Source organism: Callionymus lyra, chromosome 11, assembly GCF_982586985.1.
Source record: "Callionymus lyra chromosome 11, fCalLyr1.hap1.1, whole genome shotgun sequence".
Taxonomy (NCBI): Eukaryota; Metazoa; Chordata; class Actinopteri; order Syngnathiformes; family Callionymidae; genus Callionymus; species Callionymus lyra.
The window spans coordinates 21,122,731-21,136,998 of record NC_141828.1 but is presented as its reverse complement, the minus strand read 5'-3'; the positions used below and the strand labels follow the sequence as shown (position 1 = coordinate 21,136,998).

General features: G+C 36.9%; 1 protein-coding gene across 18 annotated transcripts in view; it reads left to right on the top strand.

Moving 5' to 3' along the window:
* Nucleotides 1-14,268, top strand: part of kcnma1a (potassium large conductance calcium-activated channel, subfamily M, alpha member 1a) — a 174,516-nt gene that overhangs the window by 86,294 nt on the left and 73,954 nt on the right. For all 18 annotated transcript variants that reach the window (XM_087803093.1, XM_087803088.1, XM_087803091.1 and 15 more), the window contains exons 4-5: nucleotides 7,143-7,236; nucleotides 7,566-7,677. In XM_087803093.1, the coding sequence (XP_087659219.1) occupies nucleotides 7,143-7,236; nucleotides 7,566-7,677 (206 nt within the window). The remainder of the gene's footprint in view (nucleotides 1-7,142; nucleotides 7,237-7,565; nucleotides 7,678-14,268) is intronic.

The window sequence follows — 14,268 nt, the reverse complement described above, 5'->3', positions numbered from 1 at the left end:
GCTGGTTCAATCCCAGCTTCACATATGATTCTGTCATATCGCATAACACAAGCGGGCACGCTGCATCGCAGCCTACTCCCATCAGTGTCTGGATGCATGAATGAGGGACTTGCAAACCTTGATTTCTCTCAAAGGGATAGTTAACCCAAAATCCTTTTTTTTTTCACCCTCATGTCGACCAAGGGTTGGGATTACTTTCAGAGTAATCCTTTAGTTTTTAGAGTTGAAGACAAAAATGTTTATTCATTTTAATGTATCGACTGGAGCTCAGTTGTCCTCGTCTTCATCTTTGTCCAAAAACACACTTAAAAACATCCAAATAGCTCATCTGTAACGTAACAAACTTAAAAGATACTTTTTTACGTGTTTTTGGACAATTCCTAATGCGAAGGGACGTTACAGACGAGCAGTCTAGAGCTATTTGGATTTTTGTCTTTTTGGATGAAGATGAAGACGAAGACATCTGAGATCCAGTCGCTACATTAAAATGAAAAAACAGTTTTGTCTATAACTCTAAAAAGAAACAGATTATGAAAATAATCCCAACGCTTAGTCGACATGAGTGCGAGTAGAAAATGGGTGATATTTGAACTTTGGGTGAACTATCACTTTGAACGAGCTCAACAATCGTGTGGTATAAATAAATGAATAGGATGAATCTTCATTTGAGAGAAAAAAAAACCTCTGTTCGGTTTTACAATGCGCTGGTTTATCATCAGTCTGCAACATCACGACACAGCTATTCTTCCCCACATGTTTGTTTTCCTTCCCTGGCAAGACTCAAAAGTCGTCTCCCACCCACATGCCAATCCACTTTAATAACTCGGTCCATCCTCCAGCCCCCCATAGTTCTTCTTTCGGCTCTCATCTCACCAATAAGCAGGAATGTAGGGCAGAGTCTCTGCAGGCTTTAAGGGATGCCCTTGTTCTTGTCCCAGTTTTGTTTCTATATTCAACGATTCATCTACTGCACACCCCCATCCCACTCCTGCGCCGTCACGTATCTCGCTCACAGTTGTTTACTCCCCATGACGAGTCGTCTTCAGTCTCACAAGGTTTCATTAGTGGCCAGTCAATGTCAAATCATTAAAATGAAGGGAGGCAGTAGAGGAAGAAGAAGACATGAAGTACATGTAGCAGGAAGATGAATGAATGTGTAAATATCACAATGAGTTTGAGTATCAATCATTTTTTTGTCAATTAAAAACAAGATGTTTCATATTAATTGGTTTGGACACACCACCACATCAAGTACTACTGAAACAACTGAAACACCACCTGGACAACCATTGCAACAAACCAGCACGTCGTCCACAAACATTAGAGTAACAATATTTGAACCCTCAACAACCACAATGATATCCACCTCCAAGAAGCACCAACTCCCTTCACAGCACTGTAACAATGCAACCAAAATTATTTACTACAGCAAAACCATTTCAATAACCAACACAGTCTCAAAAGCCACAATGTAAAATTCCCAAAATTCAAATTTCCCTTATTTTCTACTCACCCTCTTGTCGACTAATGGTTGGGATTATTTTTCGAGTAATATGTTTCTTTTTAGAGTTATAAACAATTTTTTTTGTTAATTTTAATGTAGCGACTGGAGCACAGCTGTCTTTGTCTTCATCTCTGTCCAAAAACAATGCAGGTAAAAACATCCAAATACAATTCGTTTAACTTTTACTAGTTCCAACAGCAAACATAACTTTTTTTTTTTTAAATCACTATAATTATAGAGCAAAACCTCACCACAAACAATAGCAATACCACAAGAGACCAACACAGACAAAACTCTGCAGCGAGAATTCTGAGGTGCTCTAGTAGGAGGACTCACATTTCCCAGATCCTTAAATTTCTGGTTCTTTATTCAGATCTATTCATGGTCAGGCTCCTCCTTACATCTGATCCAGCCTTACATCCCAGCTTGGGCTCTGGGGTCTGTGGTTCAGAATCTACTGATGGTTCCTCGCACACGGTTCAGGACCAGAGGAGAGAAATCCTTCCAGGCTGTTGCTCCTGAGCTTTGGAACGATCTTCCTCTCTCTCTGCGTTTATTGGAGTCTACTGACTCCTTCAAGAAGCTTCTTAAGACCTTTTTATTCGTGCATGATTTTTCTTAATGATCTTGGGGCTGATACTGTATGTTTGTCACTATGTTGTCTTGACCTTTTAAAGTTTTTAAACGTGTATGTATTTTAAGCGTGTATTGTTCTGTCATTTAAACACCTGTCTGTGAAAGGTGCTTTACGAATTTAAATTACCTTCTTACTTACTTAATTATTTAAAATGCACCAGATTAAACATTATTATATTTAGAAAATATAGTTGTATTTTAAACAAATCATGTAACGTATGTTTACATGTACAAACATCCTAATGATGCTAGTTATAGTATCTCATTGTTGTTTTGTAGAACATCCTTTCCCTGAATCTTGTTACTCTTTCATGAAAAAGCAAATGAGGCAAAACGCAAATCAAACACTAATTAACTCTCTTCTTTGCGGTTGCAGATTTGATCCCGGCACACTTTTTTCTCAAGCGAAAACCAGAGTCGACATAGAAGTAAAAGTGGCTTTTTTTGCTGCGTGATATCTCTCTGTGATGAGAAAAAAAACAGCTATTTTTAGACCAAAGCACAAAGCACAGCAGGACCTATTCGACTGTCAGCCCAGTCCACTTAATAATCCCCAAATGAAAATTAATAAAACCTTAGTGGATTTGTAGCTTTTTTTTAAAACATTAAATTTGCATTGAATTTTAAAAACACCTGGGCCAAAGGTTTTTCATTTCATTTTTTAAAATGCTATTAGCGGACGATCAAAATACAAAATGGTTCCAACGTTTTTTCTATTAACACTTGGCATAAAGTTACCCATGTGACTCTCCAGGCTGTCAGGCTGCTTTGATTAATTCATGTGAAGCACTTCAGTTAAAAGTAACTGAAAGAAAAAACATGATAGTTTGTAGAAACAAAAACACTGATAGAAGAAAAGAAGAAGATATTTGATCATTTTCTTGTAAAGGGTAACTGTTGTAGCCTTAAAATGAACATTTCTAACTATCTTTGAACTTTGAAAACCAGGATGAATGTGGTTTATTTCTTGGGTTATCTGAACCCCCGACTCCCCCTCTATATTCAAATGAGGTTTACTATCTGCTGCTTTAAAAAACTGCGCCCGACACTTAGGAATAAATCATTTCTTGAGTGGGGAGGAAACACTTGAGGCAGGATGCAAGTCATTTGCATTTGGATGAAAAAAAGGGAGTGTTCTATTTTTAGAGCTGCAGAAGCTTCACTTGCCCATCAAAGCCGAAGGTGCTAAAGTATTTCATTTTAGAGCGGTGCCTTGACTTGGATCAATTATTCAAGTGCCAGCCCGACCCGTCTCCCTCGGTGGAGCTGTCGCGAGGGGAAGATTCAATAATGGTTCACTCTCATGTATGTATATGTGTATGTTGGGTTCATGCTGCCACTGAGTAATCTCTGGACGGTAGTTGGACGTGGCAAGGGTACGATGACGGACTCGGATCCGGTGAGATGCCTTTGGCAGAGAGTGTTGTTACTCAGTGGTCGCCCTTGATTATCGCTCCTGTGGCGGAGCAAGGTCACGCTACTGACCAATGGTGTGCTCCTGGCGGCCCGACTGAAGGTGTGCTCGGCTATTTTTAGCTCGCCACCCTCTGCCCTTGTGCGAAGGAATTAGATGTATCTGTCTGCTTTGGTTTTTACAGCGGAAGAACGTCTGGTCGGAGGAGGTTAATGTGAGGAAGTGTGATATGTTCCTGAAGCAGACACATGGTTGGGAACCTGTCTCACAGACTGTCGTACTTATCTGTGTCTTCGTCTCTGTTAATGTGTCTATGTTTTATAAGACATTAAAGTTCAACTAATGTTGATTTAAGCGTGTCCTAAATGTATCTTGGTCTCTATTGTATCTTCAGTATGTGTTTGTTTGTACAAAACTCTCTTTTCATTGAAATATTTACTTTAGAAAATGTGCTTAAGCCCCGCCGACACCCAGCACACACTATTTTTCTGGAAACTAAATCTTGTTTACCATAACCACACCCACTCTGATGTGATTGGTTAAGCGTCAAGGTTTGTCAGCACTTGTCATCAATTGAAGTCTCCACCTCCAATCGTTGTATAAACAAAGCAGGGCGGGATTATGGAGGAGGAGTGAAGACCATTAATACATCATAATGGACTCTGCTCTCGTAACCTCTCGTTCGCTGAGATTTCAGACGGGGGAGAACTTTATAAAGTAATAAGTTCAAAACATGGTCTTAATGAGGGACTTACTGCATTTTAGGTGGAAGACTTTAACAGTTCAATATTTGCGTTTTAGACCAAATAAACCTATGGGAGTTTTGAGCACATCCTAAATATTGCTAAAAGGTTTCACTTTGTGTTGGAAGTATCTTGTGTAAAAAGGTTGCATCATGCTTCCTTACCACTCTTTGAGCCCGACCCATCCCGGCATTGTCATTTTGGAATAAGCTGTGTCATCAGAGAATAGAAACTTCCAATCTGGAATAATCTCATGAGTATATTCAGGTCAAGAGATCATCGTACATGCAATAATTATTTTGTACAATGTTCGTACATGTTTGTATTCAAGTCCAGGGAGTGATTTCTTTTTTTTGGGCCAGACAGTCGATGTTATTCACACAAAAAGAGCCTTTTGTGTTGTGAGGCCTGAATAAAATAAAAACTGCTCCAATTTATCCAGACATTTTGACACTGAGATACATGAGCCAAGTTTAGCCTTCAGGAGAAACAACAAAATCTCAAAAGGGACATATTTTATATTCTAGTTAGTTTCAATCCTAAGTACAAGCTATTGTCAGACATACTGTATATTTCCCAATTTACATTTCCATTTACACTTTAAGTTATATAACTGGGAAATAAATAATCTTGAAATTGAGTTTGTTTAGTAGCTTTCTTCTATTCTGTGCTACTGTAATTCTGTAGCTTTAATAGCGACAGAAATACAAACAGAAGCTTTATAGACATAATTTATTCATCGTGATGTTGCAGATATTGATTCTTCAAGCTTGGATTCAATAATTTATATGAACAACACATGTACATACAATGCATGTTCTTGAGGGACGCTCGCATCAGTTTGTAAAATAAAAATAAAAACAGTTTTGACCTAGATTAGAAAAAAAACCCCAAGATGATTTAATTTAAATTCAAGCCTAAAGCCAAATGGATATCTACCAGTATAAAATTGGCATTTAACATAACACTTGCACACTTCCCCCGCTTATATTGACTCTTCACACTGTTAAAAACATTTCAATATTACACTTCAGTATCATTTATTTAGTTTAATTCAACTTAAGCAATTACTTTGTATTTATCTCTTCTCAGCGTGGCTCTTAATTTCATTTTGATTCTGGGAGTAAATTTAACAAAATTTGACCCACATTTAATGAAATATTCTTGACATTTTGTTTGTAAACAAAACAAATAAACATTCACAGCATGTATTTAACTATCACTGTGTGATAAAATATGATTGTAATCAGAGTTACACATCTACACACTCAGTCACACTTATGGACCATTTAGAGGAAATAGATCTGTATGTTCTTGGACTGTGGGAGGAAACCAGAGTTCTTTGATGGCCAAAGTATGCTCAGAGGTTCTAGCTTATTTATGTACATTCAATATGTTTATAAGGGTTAATTAGTTAATATGTTTTGGATTTTACAACTGTTTTTGTAAATTTGTGTTTCCAGGACAAGCTTTTCGACCTAGCTCTGGCTTTCCTGACATTCCATCCTTTCTAATTTGAATGCTATAGGTCACATGACTGATTTAGAAATAGGCCAGAACTGGGCCCAAGGGGAGGTGCAACAGTGACCTCTCCAAATGGTGTCTTCAGCGTGCACCGTGTGCTCGTGCATGTGTTCATTCGTCTTGTCAGGCTGAGTGGTTTTATACAAAAGTGAGTGAAGTGAGTTGGTGGGCTGGTTTTTGGCAGCACGATATACGGAGAAAATGGAAGTTAAAATAATAGTAAAGTGGTGCAGAATAATTCATGTTGGTTGTGATGTTCTGGAGCTTGTTGGAGTCAGTGGCTGGTGTTGAGTAAATAATTGAAGGGTCAGAATGGATCAATGGAAGCAGGGGTCGTAGGCAAAATTAACCCCTGCTTCACTAGCGGAAAAATAAGCCAAATAAATAAGAAAAGCTTTGACACAGACGCATTCTAATTACACATTTTTACCGGGATAAAGTTCACACATGTCCTCAGGATACTCTACATGAATTAGACATTGGATCATCGTCTCGGAGCGATTCGTCTGGAGTCGGTCAGCCGTTGCAAGCGGTTTGTCATGTGGCACGATATTTGATTTGTGGAATGATTAAACAGAACGTGTCTACGTCTGCAGGGTTTGTTTATTCAGTAAGTCTTCATTGGTCGAGTGCTCCGTACAGCTCATTTAAACACTCTCTTAGGATTCTTCTTCCCAAAGGTTGCCCCTAGCGTGTCCTTATGAGTATGTGTCATGAGTTTCTGCATGATTTCATCAATGATTTCATAAATTCCTATTAGTTAATCATTCAAAGGTAAACCTGAATTATGCGGCAGATCCGACTGATTATTCTTTTCATAGGGTTATATTAAACGGATTTATACCCAGTTATATCTGTACAGATGCTTGACGATATCAATAATGAATTTGGGCCGTTTAAACTGTCAAACTAAACTTCTTAGCTTTTATTTCTAGTTGGTTGTGTTGTGACATGTTTTTCTTTTGATTAGAATTGAATAAAATCTCTTTTAACAACAGTCTAGGGATAGAAAGACCAAAAACGATGACAGTGCTTATTGAAGGGATTCTTTCTAGAGAAATAATGAACATAAGTATGATTTTTTTTTTTTTATTGTTTTGAAAAAAAGGTTTAAGAAGTCTATTTTAAGCTTGTTTTAACAGACGATCCCAGACCATCAGCGTGAATATTTTGTGCACTAACACTTGCAATGTGTTTGAATGAGGGTAAACTTGTACCTGGAGCTGAGAAACCTTGGTTTGCTAGGTTTTAAAAAAAAGTGATTACTAAAGTACAGTAGTATGAGTTTAACCTTCTATTCTCTCTTCTTTTTCTTCCCCAGTCCAATTGAATCCTGCCAGAACTTCTACAAAGACTTCACGTTACAGATCGATATGGCCTTCAATGTCTTCTTTCTACTTTACTTTGGCCTGAGGGTAAGCTGCCACCATCATGCTGAGCATTAATTCCTGAACTGTTTGTTTTTGTTTCGTATTCTTAAAATTATTTTTCAACACACCAAAATGGCATCCAAGTGGTTTTACTGTATCCCATCCCAAATGACTATATAAATAAATAAACCTCTAAGCTGCTTATGGCGTCTTGCGTGACTCAGCAACAGGAATGCGTCTTTTGTGATTCCTGGTGCTGTGTTGGCAGGAGGAGGGACAGCTTGCCATTAAAATTGAGGACCGGGGTTTCTTTGGGGACACTCTGAATAAATCAAACCTTTCAAATTTTAACATCCTTATTTTGGCGTTTGCAGTTCATTGCGGCAAATGATAAGCTGTGGTTCTGGCTGGAAGTCAACTCCGTGGTCGACTTCTTCACCGTCCCGCCCGTGTTTGTGTCCGTCTACCTGAACAGGAGCTGGCTGGGTGAGTACTGAGCATCAAGGCTTTCAAAGCCAGCTCAGGTTGTGATGATTGGACGAAGCAAATGCATCTGTGAACATACTTAAATCTGCCAATTATAAACGGCAGAAACTAAGTCGCCTATAATGCACAGCATAGGGGTGTAGGAACAAAGCATACAACAATATATATCAATATTTTTGTTCATGGTGATGTATTGAAATTCAACAGCACTCTATCTATTTTTTATTTTCCCAAAAGCTTTTATTTGCAAAAAACTTTTGCAAATTAAAATAACTTTTTTTTTCATTTTTTTATTTACATTTAACATATTAACAATGTTTGTTCATTTTTTCAATGAAACCTCCAGCTGCTAGATGGCAGCAGTCATTAAGTCCTTTTAAGTAGAATGAAATTGTGCGATGACTGGGGACTAGAGGATACAACCGGCTCCAGCTGCTTTTAAAGCTGATGTTTGTGAATATTTTTGCATTTCATTCCTATGAATTCAATTACAATTAAGAGGAACAATCACAAGATATCAATTCAATTCAGAGTACAGTAAAATAAAGTTAAGAAAATTATGCAAATATTCAAATATATCCTATCAATTCGTATTTTTTGCGAATATAACGTGTTAAATCTTGTTGTCAGTTGGATGTATCGAATCATATTGTATCATGAGATGAATATTTCAGCTCCAATTACATATCGTGAGCAAAATATTTCAACTCAGAATACGTATATTGAGCAGAATATTTCAACTCAAAATACGTATCGTGAGCAGAATATTTAAACTCAAAATACGTATCGTCAGCAGAATATTTCAACTCAAAATACGTATCGTGAGCAGAGTATTTCAACTCAAAATACGTATTGTGAGCTGAATATATTGTATTGAATTGTATCATGAGCAGAATATATCGTATCGAATCATGTCAGGAGCAGAATATATTGTATCGAATAGTATTGTGAGCTAAATATATTTTATTGAATTGTATTGTGAGCAGAATATATTGTATTGAATCAAATCATGAGCTAAATATATAATATCGAATCGTTTCGTGAGCTGAATATATCGTATTGAAATCTATCGTGAGCTGAGTATATCGTATGGAATCGTGTCATGAGATGAATGTATTGTTAGAACCCTAGCACTGCAGCAGTTTATGTCCAGAGCTCTGAATTAAATGCAGTCATTTATGCTCCTTTCCACCCTAAAACCTTCACCTTCACCGATCTTTTATTACGTCTTCTATTCCTTTTTATTCATCCGTGAATCACCTAGAGTACTTTTTTAGTTTCAAATTCTCGTTCTTGCCATCCACCTTTGCATGTCGGCCCTCCTTCACACCCTCCCCCCCCCCTTCACTGTGAGTCTGCCTCAGAGTTCCCTCTCGCTCTGGGCTGCAGTCAACATTCCCTCATCATTGGAAGTGACAGTCCTGGGTTCCTCTGACGTTGCAGGCAGCACAGACGCCGTCGGAGTGGATAGCTTAATGGGGAGAGAAGTTCCTCGGAGTGTGCACGGGCGCGTGCGTGCGATTCATCCGTAATTGCTGCTTTAAGGTGTTTACGCACCTGGAATGCCACTTTGTGCTGCTATAAAAGCCCATGGTTGAGTAGAAATACACAAACCATCCAAACACACTCCCTCTTGCATGAGCAGGCTGGGAAAACACCCTAACCTGGATTACATAACGACCTACTTTCTCAGTGCATTCAGAGAATTTCAAGCCCAAATTAGATCGCAGCACAAAAATACTCCCTTTGAAGTCATTTTTCTTCTTCCTTTGGCCCTGTAAATATATGTTCATAGCCCCAGTGTTCCACCGTCTCATTCTATCCCCAACATGATATTTTTGACAGCTTCTTAATTATTGAGAATTTAAATTCTAATTACATTATGAAAATAGATATTAGATGTTTATTGAACTTTATTTGGCACTGATGGAAATGCGTCTGTTGTATCGAGTATCAATAACATTTGGTGCCAAGTTTTGATCCCCAGGCGTGATCACAACTTGATAATGTGTTGATTTTTTTTGTAGAGAAATTGATAAGTAGCCAAGGCCGTGAACATCAGATTAATTTGTTACTTTCTAGCAATCGTATTGCATCGTATCGAGAGCTGAATATATCATATCAAATCATATTGTTAGCGGAATATATTGTATCAAATCATAATATTAAATGAAAATATTGTATCAAACCGTATTGTTAGCTGAATATATTGTATTTAATCGTATAATAAGCTGAATATATTGTTTCAACTCGTATTATCAGGTGAATATATTGTATTAAATCGTAATATTAACTGAATATATTGAATCACATCGTATTGTTAGTTGAATATATTGTATCAAATCGTATTATTAGCTGAATATATCGTATCAAATCATATAATTAGCTGAATATATTGTATCAAATTGTATTATTACCTGAATATACTGTATCAAATCGTATTATTAGCTGAATATATTGTATCAAATCGTATTATTAGCTAAATATACTGTATCAAATCAGATTATTACCTGAATATATTGTATCAAATTTTATTATTAGCTAAATATATTGTATCAAATCGTATTATTAGCTGAAAATATTGTATTGAATCATATCGGGAGATGAAAATGTTGCATTGAATCGTATTTTGTGAAACCTTTATACCTAAAACCAGAATACTGTGTACCTAGTAAAAAAAAAAAAATATATATATATTTATATATGTATGTATATCACACATAACACATGTTAGCTTAAATTATCTTTGAATTACTTCAACACTACCTTAGAAACCTGTATACCTAGGTATACAAATTTCCCAGGTAATGATGAAGAAGTAACTCAAAGATAATTTAAGCTAGCATGTTTTGTTATTAATTTGTTTTATTTAAGAGATTCCTGGTAGAAACACATGCTGTAAATCTTTGTGCTGACAAGATCAATATACACAGGTCAAAGTTCATTGTTGCATTTCAACAAGGCCACAAATGAACGTGATCTAGAAGTGTAAGAATCACTTTACTCATGATTATATTTGTGTAGTCACAAGTTATTTAATAAACTCTTAACTTAATATTCCGGTTTATTTTGAGTAGATAGTTGTCGCCTACTTCCACACACCGAAAAACCCCAAAGTGCGGGTTGTTCAGCTAATCCGTCAGCGTTCACGGCGTGAGGTGTCCTCGTCTCATCCTCGTAAAGCTCCGATGCCTTGATGATGAAAATGATGATGATGATGAAAGCGAGTGCAACGGTGGTCTGGATCCCGCTTGACATTCAGCAGAGATTAACAGGCGTCATTAGAAACGTACCGTCTTTCGCTGCAGATACTGCGAGCACTGGAGAGCGTCTCACCTTTTTAACAAGACAGCTTTGATCGTGTATTAATAACTTCATCATTCTGCCGTCTATTTTAATCCGTGATATCAAGTAGCTTCGCTCGCAAACTTTAGAAGATGTTTATTTTCTCCCGACCGAAGCTCTCTCAGAACTGTAACATAAGTCCTGTTGGCACAACAGTCTGTTTGGAGGCTCCTCCACGTGTTAAAAGCTACATGCATTCTTGCAAACTGTCACTTATAAAATTAACAGGGTGCAGATAGGCTGGAGGATATCATGCCCTCTGACTAATTGCTCATATGTATCAAAATAACCGTGTGTGAACATTTTAATTTAGATTACTGTCATAAAGTGTATAAATAATCCAGCACCACCAGCCTCAACTGTTTCTTTACACGTTTAACTGGAGATGTTTGTGCTCAAAGGGGTAATAAAAAATAGAAGTTGCTACTAAATACTGCATCTGCAACTTCATAAACTTAACAAAGCAACACAACTTTCTAGAGTACTTCTATTACTTCTAGTTTTATCTCCACCACTAATAGTTTAGCTAACATGTATCTTGTTAAAAATGACTCCTGCTATGTTACTCTTTTTTTTTATTATCGCTATAACTTTACTACTTCTTCTCGACCATTAGTACTATGTGTAATACAATGCCTACTAAATTAAGTTTTCACAAACTTCTAATCGTAACAGTTTTACATTAGCATAACTGATTTTATTACTTCTACTACTGGTACTACTGGACATCTAATTCACCTATTTATTCAACTTCTTAATTAGCTGACACATATAACTGTCTCAATTCTGTTACTTTCAAAGACAAATTGTTGCTGCTACTGTTGCCTTTACTGTTACCGCTAATGCTAGTTCCACGGCTAGTTTTGCGACTTATGTTACCCCGACCACCACTGCTAAGTAAAAGTGCTACTAATACCACTACCCTTACTGCTGCTGCCACTTCTATTACCACATAGTTACCAGTGGTATCTTATATGACTTTCACAATGAATCCTTCTAACCTAAAATGTATTTAAAGTTTTGATTTTACTAGTGTATTTTTTCTTCTTCTGCGGCTACAACTATCATCACTTCTACTTCAACAACAATTGTTTCATCTTTAAAATCTAAACCTCTTAAAGATCTACTAATGTAGTGATTTAAGTGTGTCTTAAATAGATGTTGGACCTCTATTGTACTCATCAGTATGTGACTGTTTGTACAAAACTCTCTTTTCATTGAAATATTTACATTAGAAAATGTAATTAAGCCACGCCCACTGAAAATACTTAGCTGATCTTGAGCGCTCTGCTGTGATTGGTCAAACATCGAGGTTTGTCAACCCGTGTCATCAATCTCGGAAGTCTCCACCTCCTAAGGACTCAATTTATAAACAAAACTCGGTGGAGGAGGATTGAAGCCATTATCATTTCATAATAGATTCCGCTCTCGTAACTACTCGTTTATTGAGATTTCAGACGGAGGAGAACTTTATAAAGTAATAAGTTGAAAACATGGTCATGATGAGGGACTTACTGCACCTTGGAGAGAAGACTTCAACATGCGAGTGACTCAGATAATTTGTGTTTTGACATGAGTTGCCCTTTAAAGATTAGTAACCACTAACATTCATCAGATGTTAACAATACTACGAACAAAAGACAGTACCACTACTGCTGCTACTACGAGAGAACTTTGTGTGCCATAAGAAGTACCTCGATATTACCTGTATTCATGACAGATATCCTTCTTTTCTTTCTTGGTTTCCTGAGAGATTGTGTGTAAGCACAGTTCACTATGGTTGATTAATGGCACTGGACGACTCTTGACACGGTTACAATGCTTTTCTTTAACAGTCAATAAACTCTTCCATAATTGCTCCTTTTTCTCATTCACTCGAGTGCTTTTGTTGCCCGGTTGTTAAGATTGTTTACAGAGCAGTGTATTCCCCACAGATTAATTCACACTTCCCTTTCTGGACTACAAACCGCAGCAGTGAGAATTGTAATTACACAACACCTTGCTACGTGTGAGTGCATTTTCCACTCGGCTGAAATGCATTGTGGGTGTTTCACCAGCTTAAAGGAGCACTTATAGAGGATTTATAGAGGATGTTCTCTCTGCTGTGATCCTGAAAAAAAAAGTATAGTTTCAGAGAAATGTTTCTTCCTGTTTTAGTAAATTAGACATTGATTAAGAGGAGGAGCAATGAGAGGGAGCTTGACGAAAAGAAAATTAATCTCCTTTAACAACTTGAACCAGTGTTGGTCCCTAGAGAGGCAGCATGGAGGGATTAGCATATGGCTGTTTGAAATGGTTACCGTCGCTCAGCACTCCGAAGCTCTCACTCCTTTTCCATCACATCCATGATCGTCAGGAGAAAAGAGCGAAAAAGGAAAGAAGGGAGCTTCGACTTCAGAAGCAAATTCAGTAAAGAGAAGTTTAAATTTCCAATAAAACCCATTTTCATTAATGAAAACTTTCAGTCAATAAGAAGTATAAATCTTAATAGAAGAAAAAACAAACAATAATATTATTCATAGTTCATGATTTAATGTATTAATAAGGATTTTCTAAGCCAGTTCAATGGAAAAACTAAGAAGAAAAAAATAACTAAATTAAATATGAAATAATAACCTATGTGAAGCATTACAAGTAAAAAAAAGAAAAGACCAAGTCAACATATAGATCTTATATAAAGTAGTAGAAATACAAATATATGATAGTAAAAAATATTCAATACATATTAAATGTAAAGAATTATGAAAGCACTTTTGAAAAAAACAAAACACATCTCATCAGAAATATTATTTCATTAATAAAAACTAAATAATGCGTAAATTATCTTCAAGGTGATCGGTCAGGAACAATCGAAGGTCAACGTGTATTCTGTGTAAAACTGAAAGTGTATCATAAAGTTGAAGTATGTGTAGTTTTGTTTTTACCCAAACCGCTACTGCCTCCTAGTGGATTTTTTGTCGTATTGCAGAAACACGCTCTCCGTACCTGGCACTCACACCAGAGCAGTTCCTCTTCATGGGGATCATTCTTTGGCAGGAAGCCTCGGTGTTCATTGAGAGGGGCCAATACATGTGAGCTTAAGTCTCTTTGATTTAGCTGCCCGGTGGCTGGGCTTCGTTTTGGAAGGTTATAGCCCAGATCTACAGCCCAGAGAGTTTTTTTTTTTCATTTCTATAATCGGTCGCTTACGTTTGAGACTTCCTGGTGGAAACTAGAGCAGGACCAGATTGAACCTAGTATGACCTA